Source organism: Tursiops truncatus, chromosome 5, assembly GCF_011762595.2.
Source record: "Tursiops truncatus isolate mTurTru1 chromosome 5, mTurTru1.mat.Y, whole genome shotgun sequence".
Lineage (NCBI taxonomy): Eukaryota > Metazoa > Chordata > Mammalia > Artiodactyla > Delphinidae > Tursiops > Tursiops truncatus.
The window spans coordinates 40,886,043-40,909,349 of NC_047038.1; the positions used below are offsets into that span (position 1 = coordinate 40,886,043).

At 39.3% G+C, this 23,307-nt stretch overlaps 1 protein-coding gene across 9 annotated transcripts in view; it reads right to left on the bottom strand.

Annotated features, from left to right (window-relative positions):
- The window catches only part of BOD1L1 (biorientation of chromosomes in cell division 1 like 1), a 55,695-nt gene that overhangs the window by 23,664 nt on the left and 8,724 nt on the right, over nucleotides 1-23,307 (bottom strand). For all 9 annotated transcript variants that reach the window (XR_002175053.3, XR_002175052.3, XR_002175055.3 and 6 more), the window contains exons 3-10: nucleotides 21,852-22,042; nucleotides 20,759-21,373; nucleotides 20,028-20,177; nucleotides 12,083-12,249; nucleotides 10,824-10,935; nucleotides 10,022-10,160; nucleotides 8,546-8,618; nucleotides 502-6,472 (exon numbers count right to left, since the gene is read on the bottom strand). Coding sequence is in view for 5 of the 9 variants with exons in the window: in XM_019928491.3 (XP_019784050.2) it covers nucleotides 502-6,472; nucleotides 8,546-8,618; nucleotides 10,022-10,160; nucleotides 10,824-10,935; nucleotides 12,083-12,249; nucleotides 20,028-20,177; nucleotides 20,759-21,373; nucleotides 21,852-22,042 (7,418 nt within the window). In the remaining 4 variants the exon portion in view is untranslated. The remainder of the gene's footprint in view (nucleotides 1-501; nucleotides 6,473-8,545; nucleotides 8,619-10,021; nucleotides 10,161-10,823; nucleotides 10,936-12,082; nucleotides 12,250-20,027; nucleotides 20,178-20,758; nucleotides 21,374-21,851; nucleotides 22,043-23,307) is intronic.

Here is a 23,307-nt window from a genome sequence, read left to right on the forward strand (position 1 = left end):
TAGAATGATGCTTGTTTTTGTACTATTATCTCCTTTTTATACAACAGAAAACTGAGGCTCTGAAGTAATTTTTTTTTTCTAAGAGGCACCTGAGTACTATGCAAGTTATTTAAACTCTCTGAATCTTTTTCCTCATTTGTAAAATAAGGGTGATAAAAAATACACTAATTTCATACGTTGTTGTAAGGGATCTTCATTTTGATTGATAAGAAACCTGAAGGTCCAAGAGGTTTAGTAACTTGCAACAGTCCTGCAGACAACACTTGGCCAGCTGATGACCTGGCTCTCAGGCTCTGGCCTCTGGCCTCATCGCACATGAGAAGCAGGCCTAAGGCTTTAAGCTTTTAAACACAATTTTAGAGAAGCTTGACCTTCAAGTTGGATGAGAGCTATTTTGTAACGTTCTAGAATCCAAACCATCTTTTGGAAGATTGTCTTAAATGTCCTCTACACACAATTATCTTTGTAAAATGCAACAATGTGCACTTAGGAGATTCTCACCTATGTTACGCAAATTCTCTTCAGAAGAAACAGTGACTTCAAGGCCTCCTTCTTCCTGGAAGGACACGGTCATGCTGCTACCATCTCCTGTTTTCTCAGCAGGCGCTGGAGCGCTCCACTTGCCACTGCGATCACTCCTGATAGCCAAGTCCTGCTTGCACTTAGGAGCCGAGAGAGCTACAGCATAGGCAGCAGGAAGAACTGTCATGTGAGAAGGAGCAACTTCTGATTCTTGGCCATTAATACACTCAGTGGTGGTTTTCAAGTTGCCCTCAGGCCCCTGCTGATCATCAGATTTTTTAGCACCAGTATTTACAGCTGTCAAACAGAGCACCCTGACGGAGGAGTCGTTGGCTGCCTGCTCTGCTCCTCGAGGGTCGAGAGGCAAGTCCACACTAACCCCTGCCGGACACCTGCCTGGAGTGCTGTCCCCCGACGTCCCTGCCTCAGGGCTTTCATCTTCTCTCTGATCTTTGCCTGCACAGTCCTTGCCAGACTTCAGTGTCTCTGGTGCACACCCAGCACCTGCAGAGAGCACGCTGACCGACACTCTGTTGTGCCCTTCCCTGGTGCCCACTGCCACCATGGGGCCCACTTCTTTTTCTCCTGTGGATGGCCCAGGATACTGACAGTTGTCCTCAGCAATTAGGCTGGGCAGAGGGGCCTCAGCCTTGCTCATCTTCGAGGCTGACAGGTCATCTTTTCCTTCAGGGTTGCCTGCAGTCAGCTGATTCTCTTCGTGCCTGTCTAGGCCAGTGGCGGCCAGCACACATTCGGCTGTGCTGGTGGAGATGATGGCAGCATCGCTCAAGTCCTCTGTTCCCACAATGGCGAGCTGATCTTCATCCTGTGGGACGGCACCCACCATGACTGCTTCACGTCCTTCTGAGGTGCTGGTGGAAATCATGGCGGTGTCACTCGTCTCCTCCGCTGGTGTGACCAAGGGATGGACTTCCTCCTGAGGGGCAGCACTGGACACTGGGCCCTCGCAGTCTTCTACCGAGCTTGTTGATATGATGGCACTCCCATCTTTCTCCTCCATGCCCAGGATGGATCGCTCATGTTCCCTTCCCACAGCCACACCACAAATGGAGGCCTCGCACTCTTCTGCGATGCTGGTGGAAATGAGGGCACACTCATCTTTCTCCTCCTTGCTGGTTGAAGCGAGGGGGCTCTCGACTTCCGCAGGTGCGCTGGGCATGGGCACATCGAAGTCATCAGCGCTCACCAAGACTGGCCCTTTAGCTCGTTCTTCAACTGCTACAACTGGCTGCTGACTCTCGGCACCTTGGATGGTTGTTGCACTGGAAATGGGCACTTCAAACTCCTCCCCTATGCTTGTGGAAATCATGGCACACTCGTCTTTCTCCTCGTTTCTAGCAGCCGGGAGTTGGCTCTCATCGCTTGACACCGCGCTGGGCATGGGGACCTCAAATTCTTCCACGTTCACTCTGGGGCCCTCCACACTTTCTTCAGTTCTCAGGGCACTTGAACGACCTTCTTCCATACCTACCATCGTGTTTAGCTGCAGGGTGAAATCATTTGTTGTACTGGTAGAAATCATCAAGCCTTTGCCTTGACTTTTACCGCTGGCTAAACAAGCTGGGTTCATAATACTGACACTGGCTTTAGCAGCCACAAGGCCATCACAGTCTTCATTTTCCACAGAAGTGATGATACCTTCATCTGCTTTTTCATCTGGTGACGTGTGATGAGCCTTGTATTCTGGGACTGCACCGGATACAAGAGCCTCATAACTGCCCCCCACCAGGCCAGTGGAAATAGTGGTATCGTTGACGTTTTCTTTTCTGGTGAGCTGACTGTCACTGTGATCTGAAGCTGCATTAGTCATGGGACCCTCGCAACCTTCACGAACTGGAGCCGCTTCGCCCTTTCCTGCAGCTGCGCTGGTCACGCTGCTTTCCACAATCCCTTTGGCACTGGAGCAGATCTCTGCATCTTTAATGTCCTTCTCGGCACCACTCATGCTATCAACATTACTCTCATTTGCATTCGGGATGGCAGCCCCGGCCTCGGCTTCCACATGCCCCACTGCAGTGCCAATCCGACCATCCCCTTCTTCTGCACTTTCACAAATGGACACCCCTTCACCTTCTTCTTCAATCCCTGTGCATGTTGATGCGTGCCCGATCTCATTTCCTCTTCCAGTACTGGTCACGACACCCTCCCCTTCGTCATCTTCCTCCTTCGCGCCTGTGCTGGTCACGATGTCTTCGTCATCGCATGGACCAGCAGCGACTAATGGTATGTTGGTGACGTCTTTGGCAACTGTGCTGTCCATTGCACTCTCTCCATTTTCTTCTGATTCGGAACTTAGAGCAAAGCCTTCGCTGCTCTCTTCTGAACCTGTGCAACTTGCTGGCCCCTCCCCATCTTCCTCTGTTATCCCCGTGCTGGTGACCGCGCTTTCACCTTCTGGGCCGTCATTCACAGACCCGCCTCCCTCCTGGGTGGGACTGGTTCCCGCTGGCGTGTCATTATCTACTGGGACCTCAGGGGCCCCCGTAACCCTCCGCTCCTCCTGTGGCCCTGCACCAGCTACTGAGCACATGACGAAGCTATCACTTCTCTGTTCTGCTCCTGTACACGTCACAGTCCCCTCAGTTTCCTTCTTGGGGCCCATTCTCATCATATTTCTCTGGAATCCATCCACCTCTTCACTGCTTAGGGACCCCTCTCTGATTTCTGTGCCAGCACTTGTTACCGCTCCATCACTTTCAACCTCGCTAATAAAAGTAACAGCTCCCTCCACGAGTCCTGAGTCCCCACTTGAAGAACCATCACACTTCCCCTCGGAGCCTGCACTGGTCACAGCATCATCCTTCTCTTCGGGTGCTGCGCTATTGATGTCGCCTTTGGTGGTCCCCATGGGAGCCGTCACTGGGTCAGCCACTCTTTCTTCTGGCTCGGCCACAGCGCACTCCCCACTTTCTCCTTCCTTGGTGCTTGTGAGGAAAGTTTCACTTTCAGCAAATCCTTCTGTGACAATGCCCCCACCCTCCTCTGCTGCAGCAAAGATGGTGCCTTCCCTGGCTTCCAGCCCAACGTGAAGACAGTGCTTTCTGGAGTGCACACCCATTGTGAGGCCTTCATCTGCCTCGATGCTTGTGCAAGGCAGGGCCACCCTGCCCTCTGCTGTCTCTGCAGACGTGGTTGTGGCATCCCCCGCCTTCACTGGGTTTAGGGGAACACCTCTGTCCTTCCCTTCAGTACTGGTGGCAATGGAAGTCTTTTCTGCTCTACCAGACCTGGCTGTTGCAGTCTCAGCTTTCCGGCTCCTCTGGTATAAAACAGAGGATGCAGTGTTGCTTTCAGCACTGGTGTCCACCTCACTGTTTTCATTCCTTCTGTCAGCATCAGTTGGCAAGTTTTCTATTTCACCTGGGCCTCTACTATGCTTAAGTCCAACAGTTTCAGCATCTTTTTCTGTACTCACACCTACCACCTGATTAACAGCAATGCCATCCTTTTGGCCATTTTCTACAGAAGCCTTAATTGTCTGCTTTGAACTCAAGTTACTTCCTTTCCCAGCCACGTCCATTGAACCACCTTCTTTGATAACATTCTCATTTTCCATAGTCATGTCTGTTAACTCACTACCAAGAGGCATGTTTACTTTTCCTTGCTTGCTGTGGAGTACAGTGGCCTGGGAACCTTCTGGAATGTGTCTTTTGTTATCCATGCTTGCTTTTGCTGGTTTATCTACTGTGGAAACTGCATCACCTTCTTTGCTGTCACTTGTCCTAGGGACTTCTGATTCCCTAACGGTCAAGCTTTGGTTAGGGATTTCAGAGTGGTCCACAAGCAAGGTGCTGGCTGTGCCACCTTCTGAAACAGTTCTTTTGTCAACTGAAGGAGTTACACCTGAATCATGAGATTGTTTCTGAGGCACAGCAGTCACAGAACTTAATGACAGGGAGGAGTCTACATTTGTGGAATGTTCAAGAGCAGTATCTCCTTGAGCAACACGTTCCTCAGTGGGCCTGGTGGTGCTTTTCAAATTCTTTTGCGCCCTGTCGCTTTCTGACAGAGCACGAGGTAACAATCGATGACTTGTTTCAGAGTCTACATTCATTTCATGAGTTCCTTGTTGAGTAGGCTCTTTCTCCCCAGGATTCGGTTTGGACACAGCACCTTGGAGATGCACTTTCTTGGTCAGGGTGCTTTTATGGTCAGCGTGCTTTTCAGAATTACCAACAGTTCCTGTTCCACGTCCTGATTTACAGGCTGGAGCTGCTGTTTTTGAATCTACTATGGAAGTTCGTAACTCATCCTTTAGAACTGTAGTGGTTTTTTGTTTTGTAATATTTTCTGAGTCAATGTCTTGCTGAGAACTACTGCTTCTGATGTTTTGGGTTTTTGGTACTTCCAATGCATTTTCCATGGCTGGCTCCAGATCAATTTCCATTGGCTCTTGTTCAGGCATCAAGGCAGGATCACTGCTTTTTTTGGGTCTCTGAAGGGAGGAACTACTGGGAGTGCCCAAAGGGTTTGCTGCTGGCTTTTCTTCTCCTTTGGTCATTTCTTGGGATAAGCTTCCTCTTCGATTTTCACACAACCGTCTGCTTAATTTCTTTTCCACGACTGAACTGTTTCCTCTGGGCTTTTCATGACTGCTGTCAACTTCCTTACCATCCTTATCCTCTGACTTATTTTCTTCCTTCTTTTTCACGTCCTTACTACTATGCTTTAAGCTCCTGCTTTTGTGCCCATCTGATAACTTTCTCTCAAGTCTGGCAGAGCTTGACTCTTTATCACCCTTGTGCTTCTCCTTTGCTAGTGGTAACTTCGCTCTGTGACTGGACTCTCTCTGTGCACCGTGTGTTGAAGAGGCAGTGCTCTCTGATGCAGGTTCCATACCACTTTCCTCAGAAGGTCTGTCTTCAACTCTAGACTTCCGCAGCCTATCTGGGTCACTTTCTTCTGTGTTCTTCTCCTTATCTGGTTTTGAAGTGGTCACCTGTTTCGTGACATTTTCTTGTGATTCTGTTTCAACTGCTTTTAACTGTTTGCCTTGGCTTTTGGATTTAGACTTTAACACAAGTTTCTCTTCTAACAAGCTCTTGGTTCTTCGCTTCTCCTTGTGAACAACGTCTTCTGCTTTTGAATTACTATCTACATTAGTCGAGTCCGTATCACATTTATCCTCTGAGTAACTTTCACTTCTTCTCTGTAATGTGCTTCCATGTTGCTTGGAACTCAGAGAATCTTTCTGAATTTTAGAATCACTTGATCTTCTTGATTTGTGCTCTGCCTTAGTTTTGTCGGCTGAACCGTGTCTCTCTTTTCTGTTGTTTTCTTTACGAACATTCTCATCAGTTTTTATAATATATTCAGAAACTGGTTTACCATCTTTGCCCAAAATTGATAATTTCCTTTCATTCCTATGTTTACTCTTTCGTTCAGCTTTATCATCTGAAGAAAGCCTTGTTTGTTGACTTGGCTTCTGAATATTTTCATCAACTTTCAAGCCTTTCTCAGAAGAGTGAAGCTCAGTCTCATCACCTGTTTTATGTGTACTGTCACCTTTATACTTGTGTTTTGTAGACAGTTTGTCTTCTGACAAAGTTTTCTCTTTTTCAGGCTTGTCCTTGGAGGATTTTGTCTCTTTCTTAGGCAGGCTTCTCAAGTATGGTGTTTCAGACTCATCCCTCTTTAGATGCTTTTCATTTTTAAGTGTGCATTTCTGTTTCTGGGGTTCTTCTGTGCCACTTTCTGACCGTTCCACTGGCCTCTTCCCATCTCTCATGTCAGTCTCTTCCTGCACTCCTTCCACCACAACAGGGGTTGAGGTCCGTCTTTTATGTTCCCTTTCTATTTTGGATTCATTTTTGTTTTCATCAGCTGAATGCAAAGACTCTGAAAGTCTCCGAGCAGGTTTACTTGGTTCACTCTTTGCATGAATGTGCTTCAAATCCTTTGAAGAAGATACTTTTTCCTTTTCACAATGCTGTAAGAAAATAAAAGTTAAAATGTAAGAAATACTAACATTAACTTTTATATTCACATCTAACATTTGGGTGCATATAGTACGTTGAGTGCTGTCACATGTTACACCTTACTCATTTAACCTTTGCCAGCAGCCAGTAGATATTGTTAACTTCATTCTATGCATCAGGAACCTGAAACTCAGCATGATTCAATAACTTGACACCTAGCAATGAGTTCAGATGATTTCATTCTGAGTCTAGTACCCTTCCCACTACATTGCAGCATCTTTTTAGAGAGTAGTTCTTTCTCCTGAGATAGGTCCATGCATTTAGGAGGCCTTCTTAAACTCTAAGTTGCCAAAGCCCACTAATGCCCAGTGGTCATTAATAAATATAAGCTGAAAGAATGACAAAGCAATGTTCTTTTTAGTCCAAAAGCTGAAAACCTAATGAAGCCAATTTAAAAATTTTGCAATGAAATAAAAGTTTCTTATATTTTAATTTAGAAACCCAAATTATTTATAGGAACTCCATGAATTTAGGTTACCTGTAAGACAAGCTACTTAGGAAGCTTCAAATGCACACAATAACTCATGGTAATAATAATGTTATATATAATGTATGTATACATTGATGTATCCAAGGGAAGATACTAATTAACCAAAACATCCAAACTTTCCTCCCTATCCCACAGTACAGCTCTGAGGGGATTAATGTTAATGACTAAGCACACTCTAATAAAGACTCATGGACTAGCTATAATTATTCTTATTCAAATAATGGGCTGAAGTACTCAGAAAGCCCTCTGTGTCTCTGGGTCAATTTATCACTGCATCTTTTTACATTTTAGCAACTACTAATATTGGGATCAACATGTTAAAAAAATACTTTAAAATTAAACTCCTCAAAGAAAGAACAGGGATTTCATCAACCTAATTTTACAGTAAGTTCTAACCAATTAATGTGAATAAAATTTTATGAGATTTTTCACAGAAATTTCTCATAAAATAAAGTTAAATATTTTAAAGATATGCCATTAGAATATCAGGATATACTTACAAATATGCCTCTAATTTCTGGATAAAGACATCAAGAACATTTACTGGCTATGAATAAATAATTACTAAACCATTGTTTCCCTTACAAGTGTTAAGATAGTTCAGCTACAGAGTTATAAATATGGCAGTATACATAAACATTTAAACCCAGTGAAAACAAAAGTTTATCTCAAGAAAATAAGGCAAAAAGGAGAAGAAATGTACTTATTGAACATTTTGGGGGTAGTTTTATGTACATATTTTTACTATTTAAAATGATCACATCTTAGAAACAATCTAAGTGCTCAACTAAGAGGAAATGCTTACATTATGGTATTCAATATAATATTATACAATCAAATATTATAATTAGGAAGTCACAGCATACAATGAGCAAAGAGGGAACATTAAAAACACTTTGCAGGGCTTCCCTGGCGGCGCAGTGGTTGAGAGTCCGCCTGCCGATGCAGGGGACATGGGTTCATGTCCCAGTCCAGGAGGATCCCACATGCCACGGAGCGGCTGGGCCCATGAGCCATGGCCGCTAGGCCTGCGCGTCCAGAGCCTGTGCTCCGCAGTGGGAGAGGCTGCAACAGTGACAGACCCACGTACCACAAAAAAAAACCCCAAAAAATAAAAACACTTTGCAAGATTACATCTATCTACAAAATTATGAACATACGTTGATGAGAATGGAAGAGAATAGAACAGACAATCTATTTGTAGAGGGATTTTAGCTTTTTTCCCTTTTCTTTTTCATTATTATTCCTGGCAATTTTATTATTGCCAATATAGGAAATAAGAAGTGGGGAAGTTGCGGGAAGGGAAGGGAGTAGAAAAGTAGCTATTATCCAGATAAAAGATCATAAGAATCAACTTGCCAAAATGAGGACTTCACGCCATAATACGATGGGGGTGTTAGAATGCTGAATGTGATGGATTTTTTATTCAACTTGGAAAAAATCAGATTGTATTCTAAATTTTACTACAAAGGACTGAATGGCGTATATCTAACAAAAGAACAGTTAAAATGGGGTTTTATTAATTAAGACACACCTCACTTGTTTTGAGGGTTTCTTTGGAATCTTCTTCAGATTGCTGTTTCTTTTTAGAATTCTCGTCAACATTCCTAGGTGGGGGAAAAAATGAAATATGAAAGACGGAAGAGATATGGGAACATATGTATATGTGTAACTGACTGACTTTGTTATAAAGCAGAAACTAACACACCATTGTAAAGCAATTATACTCCAATAAAGATGTTAAAAAAAAAGTGAAATTGTAAAGCAATTATACTCCAATAAAGATGTTAAAAAAAAAAAAGTGAAATATGAACTCTGAATCAAATATCAGAGTTTCTCAGCAAGATTAAAAAAAAAACCTTAGCTTTTCTTTACTATAAACATTTAATTTGTACATAGAGACTTGTGAATTTCAATTTAAATCCTATTCTTGGTCAACAGTGAAGAACTCAATCCCAAATGTGACATGGAACACTCTTGGCCCTATAGGAAAGTATTCTTGAAACAAAATTTCCTGAATGTTGCTTGAAGATGAATATGATATGGGCTACAATTTCATTTTGAAAGTCTTATCTTTTGAATAAACAGGGTAGTTTTATTTATTCAGATCGACAGGAATGAGGTCTATAAGAAAAATGAGAGGTAACTCCTCCCACTGAGTTCTGCAAATGATTGATTCAGCTATCTTCAAGTTTAAGATAAATTTATATAACTGCATCACAATGGAACAGCAAAGTTATAGCCCATGGCTAGACAGCCACTCTCAATCTCTTCAGCTTTGTAATTCTTACAGAATTAACCATGATAATGCAGTGCTAAAAAAAATTTTGGCTTGGACCTCTGGTTTATGGGGAGAAGCATGAGATTCTGGTGAAGTGAACTGCCTGGAAAGTCTGGAGAATGGAAGCAGTCACTGTCAGTAAGAGGTAACTGAAGGCTTCCCTGGTGGCACAGTGGTTGAGAGTCCGCCTGCCAATGCAGGGGACACGGGTTCATGCCCCGGTCCAGAAAGATCCCACATGCTGCGGAGCGGCTGGGCCCATGAGCCATGGCCGCTGAGCCTGCACGTCCGGAGCCTGTGCTCCGCAACGGGAGAGGCCACAACAGTGAGAGGCCCGTGTACCACAAAAAAAAAAAAAAAAAAGAGGTAACTGAATGTCCAGAACAGGGATACTTCCTGAGTACTTCTAGAGCGTCTATAAAACTCTCTGAAATTCTAGAGCAACTGTGTGCTTATGCATTTGCATTTTTCTGGGCAAAGAGCCCATAGCTTCCGTCAGATTATCTAAAAAGTCTGCCCCCTCAAAAGATTAGTATACACTACTTTGAAACATTATAGATATTAATACAATGAATTATGATACTGAAAAGGAAACCCTAAGGTCTTTCATAAACATGAAATAACATACACGTTAAAGGTCTCACTCTTTACTGTCATTTTCAAAGCCTCTCTTCTGAAAGCATGACGAGAGAATGTTACAGTGGGAATGTGGCCAGATAAAATATGTACCTGGAATCCTTTTTTCTCTTTTTGCTTAAGGCTACCTTTTTCTCTAAAACTTTCCGTTCTTTAAGGACTTCTTTACTTCGGGGGGCTTTGGGTTCCAAACTCTTTGTTGATGATTCTTCTAAGTCCACACTACTTTTGCCTGGGAAAGAAGCAATCAATAAACTGTATCTCACAACAGAGTTTTAAAAACAGTGTAATATTTATTTTTCATTAAGGTTTTCTAATCACTGTAAAAATGCAAAATGGCTTTAATATCTCTAAGCTGTGTTAGAATAAAAATAATTTTTTAGATGGAGAAGTCGTATTTTTTATTTCAAATGTTCATATATGTATATCTGTGTATTTTATATCACACAAGATCAGTGTCCAGAGGAAGTTCAATTTTATTCAATGAAATATTCCAGATAAATGTTTGACATTTTGGTTAACATAAAGTGTAGATGAATTCCATTATTATCACTGCAAGGCTTGAGGACTCACAGGTTAACAATAAATTTTCCAGTGATAATTCATTCCACCATCACTGGAGAATAAATTGCTAACATGTGAGGTGTATTATCTGGTATGTGATAGAATGTTTACTTTAGATACAGAAATATAATTTAAAAAGTGATGAAACACATTAGATTAAAAAGGAAATCTTCCATACTTTAAAATACATAATTTAAAAAAGTGAAGTTTTTTTGAGATATGATTATAAAATAAAATGATCAGAATTATATCTCATAAGTTATATTAATAGCTACAAAATAATGGAGTATATAAGGTAGTTTAAAATATTAAAAGTTAACATCTCCCATACCTTGATTCTTAGCTTTTGAAGACTTTGTCTTTTCTGCTTTCTGTTTTCGTTTTTCCTCAAGTTTCTCTCTATTAATTTGCCTTCTTAAAAGCCTCTCTTCTTTTTCTTTAGCCTAAAACCACAAAATATTCATAATTATCCTGACAGATTATCAGGCAAAAGCAAAAACACTTTGGGGAAAAAAGCACACTTGCCCTTCAGATGTTCTTACAAATTAATGGGCTCTGCAAAAGTGCATATTTACTACTATATACATATGTGCGTATGTGCATGTGCATGTGTTTCAATCTGGACGTTACCAGAGGAATAAAAGAGAGAAAAGTTAAACTTTTCCATTACTCTTAAAGAATACCGTCAATTTAAAGGTATCATTTTGGGAAGTGGTGGCTTAATAAACTGCTATTTCAGTTAAAAGGATAGCTGTAAAAATATCTATGAGCATCAAGTGTAGAGGTAGGTCTCCATAATTTTTTGATTTTCTCAAAAAAGAAAGTTGAAATACAGATTCAAGTGACAGGCTAGTCCTACAACAAATGTGACCTTCTGGTCATAATCTCAGGACCCAGGTTTTAGACATGGGACTTTCTGCAGTCATATTTTAAAGCCAGGGAAAATCCAGTCATTGTCTGTTACTCCACCATCTCTTTCCCACCCAGAACTCAAAGCCTCAAAGTACCAAACATCCTAAGCATAAGCGTAACTCCTTAACAACTAATCTCAAGAGATAAGCCACTATTAACATTTTGGTGCACTTCCTTCAAGTAATTTTTCATGTAGTAATATTTCCTCAATCTATGATGCACAATTTTTCATATTTTAATGTTTCTGATATCATAAGCCATCTTAAAATTGATGTACATATACAAGGTAGCAATTTTTTTCTCTAAAAACCTGTTAATAATAGCACATCTTAGAAGTTTTTTCAAATGCAGGAAATATGTGGATGGACTGCGCTTCCTTCTTAATATTATGTTAATGGCTGATGTCATCTCTCTTTATGGCTGGATCCATATTTGAGTCAAACATTTCGACACTGTGAAACACCTAGGTTGTTACCAGTTTTTCACTACCACGAATCATGATATGAACACCTCCATCATATGTTTATGTCTATTCTGCCTAGTTAAATGACAAGGTTCCTGAAAGTAGAACCTATATGTCACTGTTTCAAATGCTCACCAGTACCTTGTAAACAGACTAGTCAAGTTTGCCAACCTGACTTAACATGTTAAAATAATAAGAGATCAAATCTGACTTACTATAGATTGCCGCCGTTGTTCTACAGTAAGCTCGTCATCAGAATCACTATAATACTTTGAATAAAGATATGGTTTGTGAACATAAGCATGCCGTATACTTTTTGCTTTTCCGTCACTGGGATCATTGGTTTGAGTTTTTGTTTTGTTCTGCTTGTTCTTTTCTTCGTCTGGAAGAAAGTCAATAGAAAGATCAGTGCTTCTGTCAATCAGCAATAAGATCAACATTATGCTTGATCAGCAGTAAGAGGCAAAAGTAGTATCAATGTAGTTTGAGTGTATTTGTAGGTCTGACAGGAGAAATATCAGTATCTGAACATCCAGATATTGACATTTTTAAAGGCTATAATCCATTTATTTATTTATTTATTTAGGCTGCACCACACGTCATGTGGAACTTCCCCAACCAGTGATTGAATCTGTGCCCCCTGCACTGGAAATGCGGAATCTTAACCACTGGACCACCAGATAAGTCCTCTTGACTTATTAATTTTTTCCTTTCTTTCAGCTTCTCACATATCAAAAAGGCAAAGAAAAATTAGGCCTTATAGTTATTTATGTTTCTTTGACAAATAGTTAATCCTCATTTGTATGAAAACAGACTTGGTATGAATGCTTTACCAGTATTTAATTGAAAAAATTCACCTGAAGCAACACTTTAAAGTAAACTTGAGATGTTAATGATAACCTGTGATCTTTCTTTTATGGAAGAGGGAAGAATCAATAATTGGCCCTACACCAAGTATATACTAAAACCCCTCTACCTGAGGAAGGAGGATAAGTTCCCCATGGCACAGCAAGAAGTAAAGAAGTGGTACTAAGTACTCCTTAGTACTCTCAAAAGAGCCATTTTCTTACTTTTTGGATCTCATATATAGAAAATCTAGTTCTGTCCAGGAAAAACCTTGAAAAGACCCAATAAAGGATCTAGAATTAAAATTTCCATTTGGCTAGAGAAAGTGGAGTTTTAACAGGAAGACAGCATTCTTCCTACATTGGTACTCAAATGACCTCATGACGATAATTATGAAGAGTGGAGATTGCTGCTAACTCAGTTTTTTAATGGATACTAAGAAAAGAATGAAAAATGGGAGATACAGAAAAATACATCTGTGGCATTAAAACCTTCTACTTTTTCTCCCCTATGGTTTTCTCTCTAGGTATTCTATCCAAGAGCCAGCAACAAAGTTACAAGATGCTACCTACAGGCAATTGCAAATCATATTCAATATTTTTGACTTTTCAAAAGGCCATAAATAATATTTAATCATGTGGTAAAGAGCAGCATAAGGTATTGATTATAAGCCCAGACACAGGTTTGAAATGGCGCTGTGCTCACTAGTTATAACACCCTGGACGAGACACCCTGTCTTGGCAACTCTGTTTCCTCACCTGCACCTATACAATAGTGTAATAACTGAGCCCAGTGCCTGGAACACACTAAGTACTTAATAAGGGTTGGCTGAAAAACAAACTATATAATAAAAGAGAGGTCTGGTCTTTCTTCTCCATTCTGGGAGGTAATCTCTAAGCCTTTGGAATGCCATGCCTGATAGGAGTGTTTTTATTTACCTAGGGTCATGGGTCAAGCCAAATTGCCCTAATAGTGTGATTTAGGGTGGAAGCATTGGGTCATGGGGTACCAGTTTGACCTCCAGAGGGGCTGGAGGCTGAGGCCAGACACATGGGCAGTCAACTAGGTGTATATGATGAAGCCCCAATAAAAACTTCAGATGTAAAGACTCCAGTGAGTTTCCCCGCTTGGCAATAATCTGTATACTGTCAGATATCAATGCCAGGAAGGGCACCGTGTCCACAACACCACAAGGAAAGGACAATTGGGAGACAGCAGAAGCAAGAAGTAGTACAATCCTGCAGCCTGCAGAACAAAATCCACAATCACAGAAAATTATATGAAATGAAATGGTAAAGGTATACATGTCCCAGGTAAAGGAAGAAGATAAAACCCCAGGAAAACAACTAAGTAAAGTGGAGATAGGCAACCTTCCGGAAAAATAATTCAGGATAATGATAGTGAAGATGATCCAGGATCTTGGAAAAAGAGTGGAGGCAAGGATTGAGAAGATGCAAGAAATGTTTAATAAAGACCTAGAAGAACTAAAGAAAAAACAAACAGATGAACAATATAATAACTGAAATGAAAAAGACCCCAGAAGGAATTAATCGCAGAATAAGTGAGGCAGAAGAACAGATAAGTGATCTCGAAGACAGAATGGTGGAAATCACTGCTGCAGAACAAAATAAAGAAAAAAGAATGAAAAGAAATGAAGACAGTCTAAGAGACCTCTGGGATAACATTAAATGCACCAACATTCGCATGATAGGGGTCCCAGAGGAAGAAGAGAGAGAGAAAGGACCTGAGAAAATATTTGAAGAGATAAATCCTAAAAAATTCCCTAACATGGGAAAGGAAACAGTCACCCAAGTTCAGGAAGCACAGAGTCCCAGTTAGGATAAACCCAAGGAGGAACATGCTGAGACACACAGTAATCAAACTGACAAAATTAAAGACAAAGAAAAAATATTAAAAGCAACAAGGGAAAAATGACAAACAACATACAAGGGAATCCCCATGAAGTTATCAGTTGATTTTTTAGCAGAAACTCTGCAGGCCAGAAGGGAGTGGCATGATACATTTAAAGCAATGAAAGGGAAGAACCTACAACTAAGAATATCCTACCCAGCAAGGTTCTCACTCAGATTTGACAGAGAAATCAAAAGCTTCACAGACAAGCAAAAGCTAAGAGAGTTCAGCACCACCAGACCAGCTTTGCAACAAATGCTAAAGGAACTTCTCTAGGCAGGGAAGACATCAGCAGCTTAAAACAATCTTGTACATACATAGACTGCTATATCAAAACTGCATGGGAACAGCAAACCCCAAAACTACTATACACACACACACACACACACACACACACACTCTCTCTCTCTCTCTCTCTCTCTCTCTCTCTCTCTCTCACACACACACACACACACACACACACACACACAAACACAGAAAAAGCAACCTGAACACAACACTAAGGATGGTCATCAAACCACAGAAGAGAACCAGAGAGGGAGGGAAGAAAAAAGACCTACAAAAACAAACCCCAAACAATTAAGAAAACAGCAATAGGAACTTATACATTGATAATTACCTTAAATGTAAATGGATTAAATGCTCCAACCGAAAAACACAGACTGGCTGAATAAATACAAAAAGAAGACCCATATATATGCTGTCTATAACAGACCCACTTCAGACCTAGGGACACATACAGACTGAAAGTGAGGGGATGGAGAAAGGTATTCCACACAAAGAGAGATCAAAAGAATGCTGAAGTAGCAATACTCATATCAGACAAAATGGACTTTAAAATAAAGACTGTTATAAGAGACAAAGAAGGACACTACATAATGATCAAGGGATCAATCCAATTATAAATATATATGCACTCAACATAGGAGCACATCAATATATAAGGCAAATACTAACAGCCATAAAGGGAGAAATCAACAGTAACACAATAAGAGTTGGGGACTTTTAACACTCCATTCTCAGCAATGCACAGATCACCCAGACAGAAAATTAATAAGGAAACACAGGCCTTAAATGATACATTAGACCAGATGGACTTAATTGATATTTATAGAGCATTCCATCTAAAATCAGCAGAATTCACATTCTTCTCATGCACACATGGAACATTCTCCAGGATTGACCACATGCTGGGCCTTAAAGCGAATCTTGGTAAATTTAAGAAAACTGAAATCATATCAAGCATCTTTTCCAACCACAATGTTATGAGATTAGAAATAAACTAAAAGAAAAAAAATTGTAAAAAAGCACAAACATATGGAGGCCACAAAACATGCGACTAAACAACCAATGGATCACTGAAGAAATCAAAGAGGAAATCAAAAAATACCTAGAGAAAATGAAAATGAAAGCAAAGATCCAAAACCTATGGGATGCAGCAAAGGTAGTTCTAAGAGGGAAGTTTATAGCAATACAGTATTACCTCAGGAAAAAAGAAAAATCTCAAATAAACAACCTAACCTTACATCTAAAGCAACTAGAGAAAGAAGAACAAGCAAAACCTAAAGTCAGTAGAAGGAAAGAAAATATAAAGACCAGAGCAGAAATAAATGAAATAGAGATGAAGAAAACAATAGCAAAGATCAATGAAACTGAAAGCCAGCTCTTTGAGAAGATAAACAAAATTGATAAACCATTAGCCAGACTCATCAAGAAAAAGAGGAAGAGGACTCAAATCAATAAAATTAGAAATGAAAAAGAAGTTACAACAGACACTGCAGAAATACAAAGCATCCTAAGAGACTACTACAAGCAACTGTATGCCAATAAAATGGACAATCTGGAAGAAATGGACAAATTCCTAGAAAGGTACAATCTTCCGAGACTGACCAGGAAGAAATAGGAAACATGAACAGACTGACCACAAGTACTCAAATTGAAACTGTGATAAAAAAAACTCCCAACAAACAAAAGTCCAAGACCAGATAGCTTCACAGGTGAATTCTTTGAAACATTTAGAAAAGAGCTAACACCTATCTTTCTGAAATTGTTCCAAAAAATTGCAGATGGAGGAAATGCCCAAACTCATTGTATGAGGCCACCATCACCCTGATACCAAAACCAGACAAAGATATCACAAAAAAAGAAAATTACAGGCCAATATCACTGATGAACATAATAAAAATCCTCAAAATACTAGCAATCTGAATCTAACAGTACATTAAAAGGATCACACACCATGATCAAGTAGGATTCCTTCCAGGGATACAAGGAGTTTTTAATATCCGTAAATCAATCAATGTGATACAAGAACAAATTGAAGAGTAAAAACCATATGATCATCTTAATAGATGCAGAAAAAGCTTTTGACAAAATTCAACACCCATTTATGATAAAAAACTCTCCAGAAAGTGGGCACAGACGGAACATACTTCAACATAATAAAAGCCATATACATAAACCTAACATCATACTCAGCGGTAAAAAGTGGGATTGCAGGATCCCACTTTAGCTTTTAGCGGTAAAAAGCTAAAAGCATTTCCTCTAAGATCAGGAACAAGACAAGGATGTCCGCTTTCGCCACTTTTATTCAACAGTTTCGGAAATCCTAGCTATGGCAATCAGAAAATAAATAAATAAATAAAAGGAACCCAAATTGGAAAAGAAGAAGTTAAACTGTCACTGTCTGCAGATGATATGATACTATATGTATAAAATCCTAAAGACGCTACCAGAAATCTACTAGAGCTCATCAATGAATTTGGTAAAGTCGCAGGCTACAAAATTAATACACAGAAATCTCTTGCATTTCTATACACTAACAACAAAAGGTCAGAAAGAGAAATTCAAGAAACAATCCCACTTAACATCACATCAAAAAGAATAATATATGTAGAAATAAACCTACTTAAGGAGACAAAAGACCTGTACTCCAAAAACTGTAAGATGCTGATGAAAGAAATCAAAGATGACACAAACAGACGGAAAGATATACCACATTCTTGGATCGGGAGAATCATTATTGTCAAAATGACTATACTACCCAAGGCAATCTACAGATTCAATGCAATCCCTATCAAATTACCAATAGCATTTTTCACAGAACTAAAACAAACAATCTTAAAATATGTATGGAGACACAAGAGACCCCGAACAGCCAAAGCAATCTTGAGAAAGAAAATCGGAACTGGAAGAATCAGGCACCCTGACTTCAGACTATACTACAAAGCTCTAGTCATCGGAACAGTATGGTACTGACACAAAAATAGAACTATAGATCAATGGAACAGGATAGAAAGCCCAGAGATAAACCCATGCACCTATGGTCAATTAATCTATAATAAAAGAGGTAAGACTATACAATGGAGGAAAGACAGTCTCTTCAATAAGTGGTGCTGGGAAAACTGGACAGCTACATGTAAAAAAAATGAAATTATAACAGTCTTTTAACACCATACACAAAAATAAACTCAGAATGGATTAAAGACCTAAATGTGAGACTGGACACTGCAAAACTCTTAGAGGAAAACACAGGCAGAACACTCTCTGACATAAATCACAGCAATATCTTTTTCAATCCATCTCCCAGAGTAATGGAAATAAAAACAAAAATAAATAAATGGGACCTAATTAAACTTAAGAGCTTTTGCACAGCAAAGGAAACCACAAACAAAATGAAAAGACAATCAGAGATTTCAAGAAAATATTTGCAAATGATGTGACTGACAAGGGATCTGCCTCCAAAATTTACAATCAGCTCATGCAGCTTAATATCATCAAAACAAACAACCCAATCGACAAATGGGCAGAAGACCTAAATAGATATTTCTCCAAAGAAGACATACAGATGGCCAAGAGGCACATGAAAAGATATTCAACAGCACTAATTATTAGAGAAATGCAAATCAAAACTACAATGAGATATTACCTCACATAACCAGGCCATCATCAAAAAATCCACAAACAATAAATGTTGAAGAGGGTGTGGAGAGAAGGAAACCCTCCCACACTGTTGGTGGGAATATAAACTGATGCAGCCACTCTGGAGAACAGTATGGAGGTTCCCTAAGAAACTAAAAACAGAGCTAGCATATGATCCTGCAATCCCACTCCTGGGCATATACCTGTACAAAAACATGGTCTGGAAGGATACATGCACCCCCAACGTTCATTGCAGCGCTGTTTACAATAGCCGAGACATGGAAGCAAACTAAATGTCCATTAACAGAAGAATGGATAAAGAAGATGTGGTACATATATACAATGGATTATTACTCAGCCATTAAATAGAATGAAATAATGCCATTTGCAGCAACATGGATGGACCTAGAGATTGTCATACTGAGTGAAGTAAGTCAGACAGAGAAAGAGAAATATAGTATGATATTGCTTATATGCAGAATCTAAAAAAAAAAAAAATGATACAAATGAACTTATTTACAAAACAGAAACAGACTTGCAGACTTAGAGAAGGAACTTATGCTTACCAAGGGGGGAAGAATGGGGAAGGAGGAATACTTAGGGAGTTTGGGATTTCCATGTACACACTGCTATATTTAAAATGGATAACCAACAAGGACCTACTGTATAGCACAGGGAACTCTGTTCAATATTCTGTAACAACCTAATTGGGAAAAGAATTCAAAACAGAATAGATACATGTATAACTGAATCACTTTGTTGTATACCTGAAACTAACACAGCATTGTTAATCAACTATACTCCAATATAAAATAAAATGTTAAAAAAATATATCCTGTGATAAACCATAATGGAAAGGAATATGAAAAAGAATGTATATGTATGTATAACTGAATCACTTTGCTGTGTAGTAGAAATTAACACAACATTGTAAATCAACTATACTTCAATAAAATAAAATAAAAAAATAAAGGACAAGTGGAAGCTCTGTGTTTGAACTTTGCCAGACTCTATAGGCTATGTGCCTCTTCCCTTGGCTGATTTTAATGTGTCTCTTAGCTGTAATAAACCATAACTATGAATTTAACAACTTTCAATGAGTTCTGTGAGTCCTTCTAGTGAATTACCAAAACTAAAGGTGGTCTTGGGGACTCCGAATTTGCAATTGGTGTCAAACATGAGGGCAGTCTTGTGGACTGTGCCACTGACACATGGCAAATTCATACAAGATCACATCTTTTATAATAATCCTAGGGAATGGAGTTAAGAGATAGAAAACCTAGGCTTGTTGAGGTTTAATAACTTACCAAGCTTGCTCAGACAGACAACCTCGGAGCTGGGACTCAGGAACAAATCTTCCACCTATAAAGTCCCGTGCTCTTGCCGCTGTACCACACTGCCTTTCATGATACAGCCATCTGAATATACAAATACTGCTCAATGCGAAGCTTCACAAAGGCATTATTAAGTAAAATGCTTTACCATCTGATGTAATCTCTCCTTCTTCCATGCTATCAGACATTACAACTTCCTCCTCAGTGTCTTCTTCAAAAGATGAAAGGTCACTGGTGTGGACAGAGCTAACTGTGATGTCTGTAAGTCCATCCACATCAGAATCTATCAAAGAGAAATCTTCAAGAAGGAAATATAACAGAAAATAAATCATCTTGTTATATAAGAATACACACAGCACCCAATTCCTAAATTACATTTAAATTTTTCTGGTTTAAATACTGTCAAAGAACTTCAACTTCAGAAATAATCCCTCACCATTAGTAACCAATATCAAATAAGGTACAGTTGTTTGCAGAAAATACAAAGGCAAATTATCTTGTAAAATTAATGAAACTCGTAATTCATGGTCTGAATGATATAAACAAAGGAAATTTTAAGTAAGGAACTGAAATATTTACTATATAATATTTTAAAGACTATGAATTAAGTTGCTTGGAATAATGTATATGAATAAATTACGAGTTACAAAATAAGGTTTAGAACTTCTCTGTTCATTTACTTTGTGAATTGGTAAATTAGTATAGGAAAGAAATATACAAATGTTTATTGCTCATCTTTTAGCAAAGAGGGTATGAGTTTTCAGGCTTTTAAAACACACATATCAAATACATTTTATTAAAATTTGAAAGCAAATCTGATGTGCCCCCAATGGACACTCATTGTTCCTTAAACTGTTGTTGATTTTTCCAAATTTTTACCTTCTTTGGTCCCTTCGCTGGTTTTAGCTTTATTATTGTTTTTTTCTGAGGGAAGTTTTGAACACTCTACTTCTTTATCCTTTGCTTGTTTTTCATCTTTTACTTTTTGGACATCTTCACTCCTCTTTGAGTGATCAAATTTCTTTTCAGTCTTTTCCTTCTTTTCTTTCTTTCTTTCTCCCTTTTCATTGCTATCTGGCTTCTTTTCACCTTTGTCTGTTGATTTATTTTTTTGGTCACTGCTTTCTTGTTGAACATCCTTATTTAGCAGAACTGAACTATTACTTTCTTTTATGTGATTTTTAATTTCTTCAACTGGACAAGGGAGATCACTAAATTCTTCAGACTTAGGGACTGTTTCCTGTCCTTCCCCTGCAGAGTCAGGTGTAGATTTTTCTTTATCAGCCGTGTCCTCTGAAGTTCTCTCTTTCTCAACAGTAGTCTCAGTGCTTGGCTGAGATGGGAGTTTTTTGGATATTCTCTCACTGGTCTTTGCATTTGACATTTCTGTCGAAGCCCTGGCAGCACTAGCTTCTTGGTTAAGAGAAGTGATGGTTTCCAAGATTGACATGGCATCACTGGCCACATTCGCACTGGCCCCAGGGGCAGGGACACCTTCGAGGTAAAGACATGTTTTAGAATAAATTTATGCAGAAGGTAAACCCCTCTGCTGAATCAAGGCCACTTGCCACTGTCATCTTCACATGACACATCACCTTTAGACTTTCAGGTACTGGTGCTAGTACTTAACACCTTCTAAATTCTCTACCTCTGTAATACAGTATATTAGGAAAGGCACCAGCAAATGTGATACTAGTCTAGTTCTCAGAAAAAGGATGTGTTTTCTAATTATTTTAATTATCCCCTCTACTGAAACACACACACACACACACACACACAGTACATTACTAAAATGCTCATCATTAAAAAAAAAATGTTATGCCAGTTGAAGAATCTGGGTAATAATTAAAATAAATATAATTTCACTAGAGTAGCCAAATAGATAAATGTTTTAAAGAACTAAATACCCCTAACTTGATACTCAGTTCAAGAATGAAAGCAATGGAACTGACCAAGAGTAAAAGCAAAGCACCTTGTGTAACGATGGAAGAGTCTGGTTTCTCATCATCGGGGGCTGTGCTGCCACCTGTTTCCTCTTTGTGATTTAGCGTGGCCAAAAACTCATGCACAGCTTTCTCCACTTGAGGTCTGAATGTGTGGTTAATCTTTGGATCCACAACCTGAGAAATAATTCTGTCAATACCAGACTCCAACATTCCTGATCTGAAACACAGGGTAATTTACAGAAAGGTGAAAAAGATAATACTACATTATTTGCATTAATTACTTTTAAGTAAAGCCATATCTATTACATATATGTTCAACCTTAAATTGCCTCCAATCCATTCACTTGGAATATACAGAAAGAATACACAAAAGAAAATACGTTTCACAATACAGTGGCATTTAATACATCATACTGCAAAAAAATATGTAAACTCCCCACCACTGTGTCACCAGTGGCAATACTAAGGCAGACAGAACAAAAACAAAACAAAATACCCTTAGAACTAGACACAGCACATTACCTAAAGACCAGGCTTGTAGGTGATGCTTATCTTACCTCAATCATGCCCATGGCTTATCTCACTAAATGACCTTAGTGATCATTTAGTGATAGGAATAAATGGTCATTAAAGCTGAGCTCTGGGTATAAAATAAATCTATGGATTCTGCAACCTCTTTTTTTTTTTTTTTACCAGAAAAATGTATGCCTCTTGTAAGTATTAGAGCCTCCAGGAAAACTGAAGAATATAAACAAAGTATAATTTTACCAAACTTACAAAAAAGGAAAATAAAAAGAAAAAAAACTTTAAAAGAACAAAAATAAAACTTAAGATTTCTGGCCTTCTTTTTATTATCTTCTTGCTATAAAAACTAAATGATGTATTCATTCAACAATTATGTTACGAGTGGCATCTACACAACAGGCACCATGCTAGCCACTGGGCCACTACAAATCAGATCTGGTCCCTGTTCTGGTGGGAGAGAGAGACACAAACAAAATACAACATGATAGGCACTAGAACACACCATACACTGTAGGAAAAAAGTAGGATATTATTATTATTAGCTATGTCTGAGATTATTTGCGAAAGCTTTCCTAAGGAAAGCTTGATTTCCAGAGAAGAGAAGGGGAAGAAAGTGCACAAAGAAATATCATACATAAGAGACAGAAGGGCAAAAGGCACAGTAAAGTCTGAAACGTGCAGAAAATCACAAAGGTGTCTGAGCAAAATAAGATGACATGAATTTATCTGAAGAAACACACTTCCACCTTGTCCCTTTCTAACAAAGAACTTGAGGAGTCACAGTTCCCTGGATAGAGTTGGGAGAGTGGGGTGCTGGTCTTCTGCAGCTCCGAGGCCTCAGGCTCTCCCTGCATAGTGGGTGAGGTGTCTCTCCTTATACTTTGCAATGCTATTTCTGAGTGCAGCGCTGTCTGGAGTGCAGGATGGCTGTGATTTTCATTTCCTGAGGCACCTCGC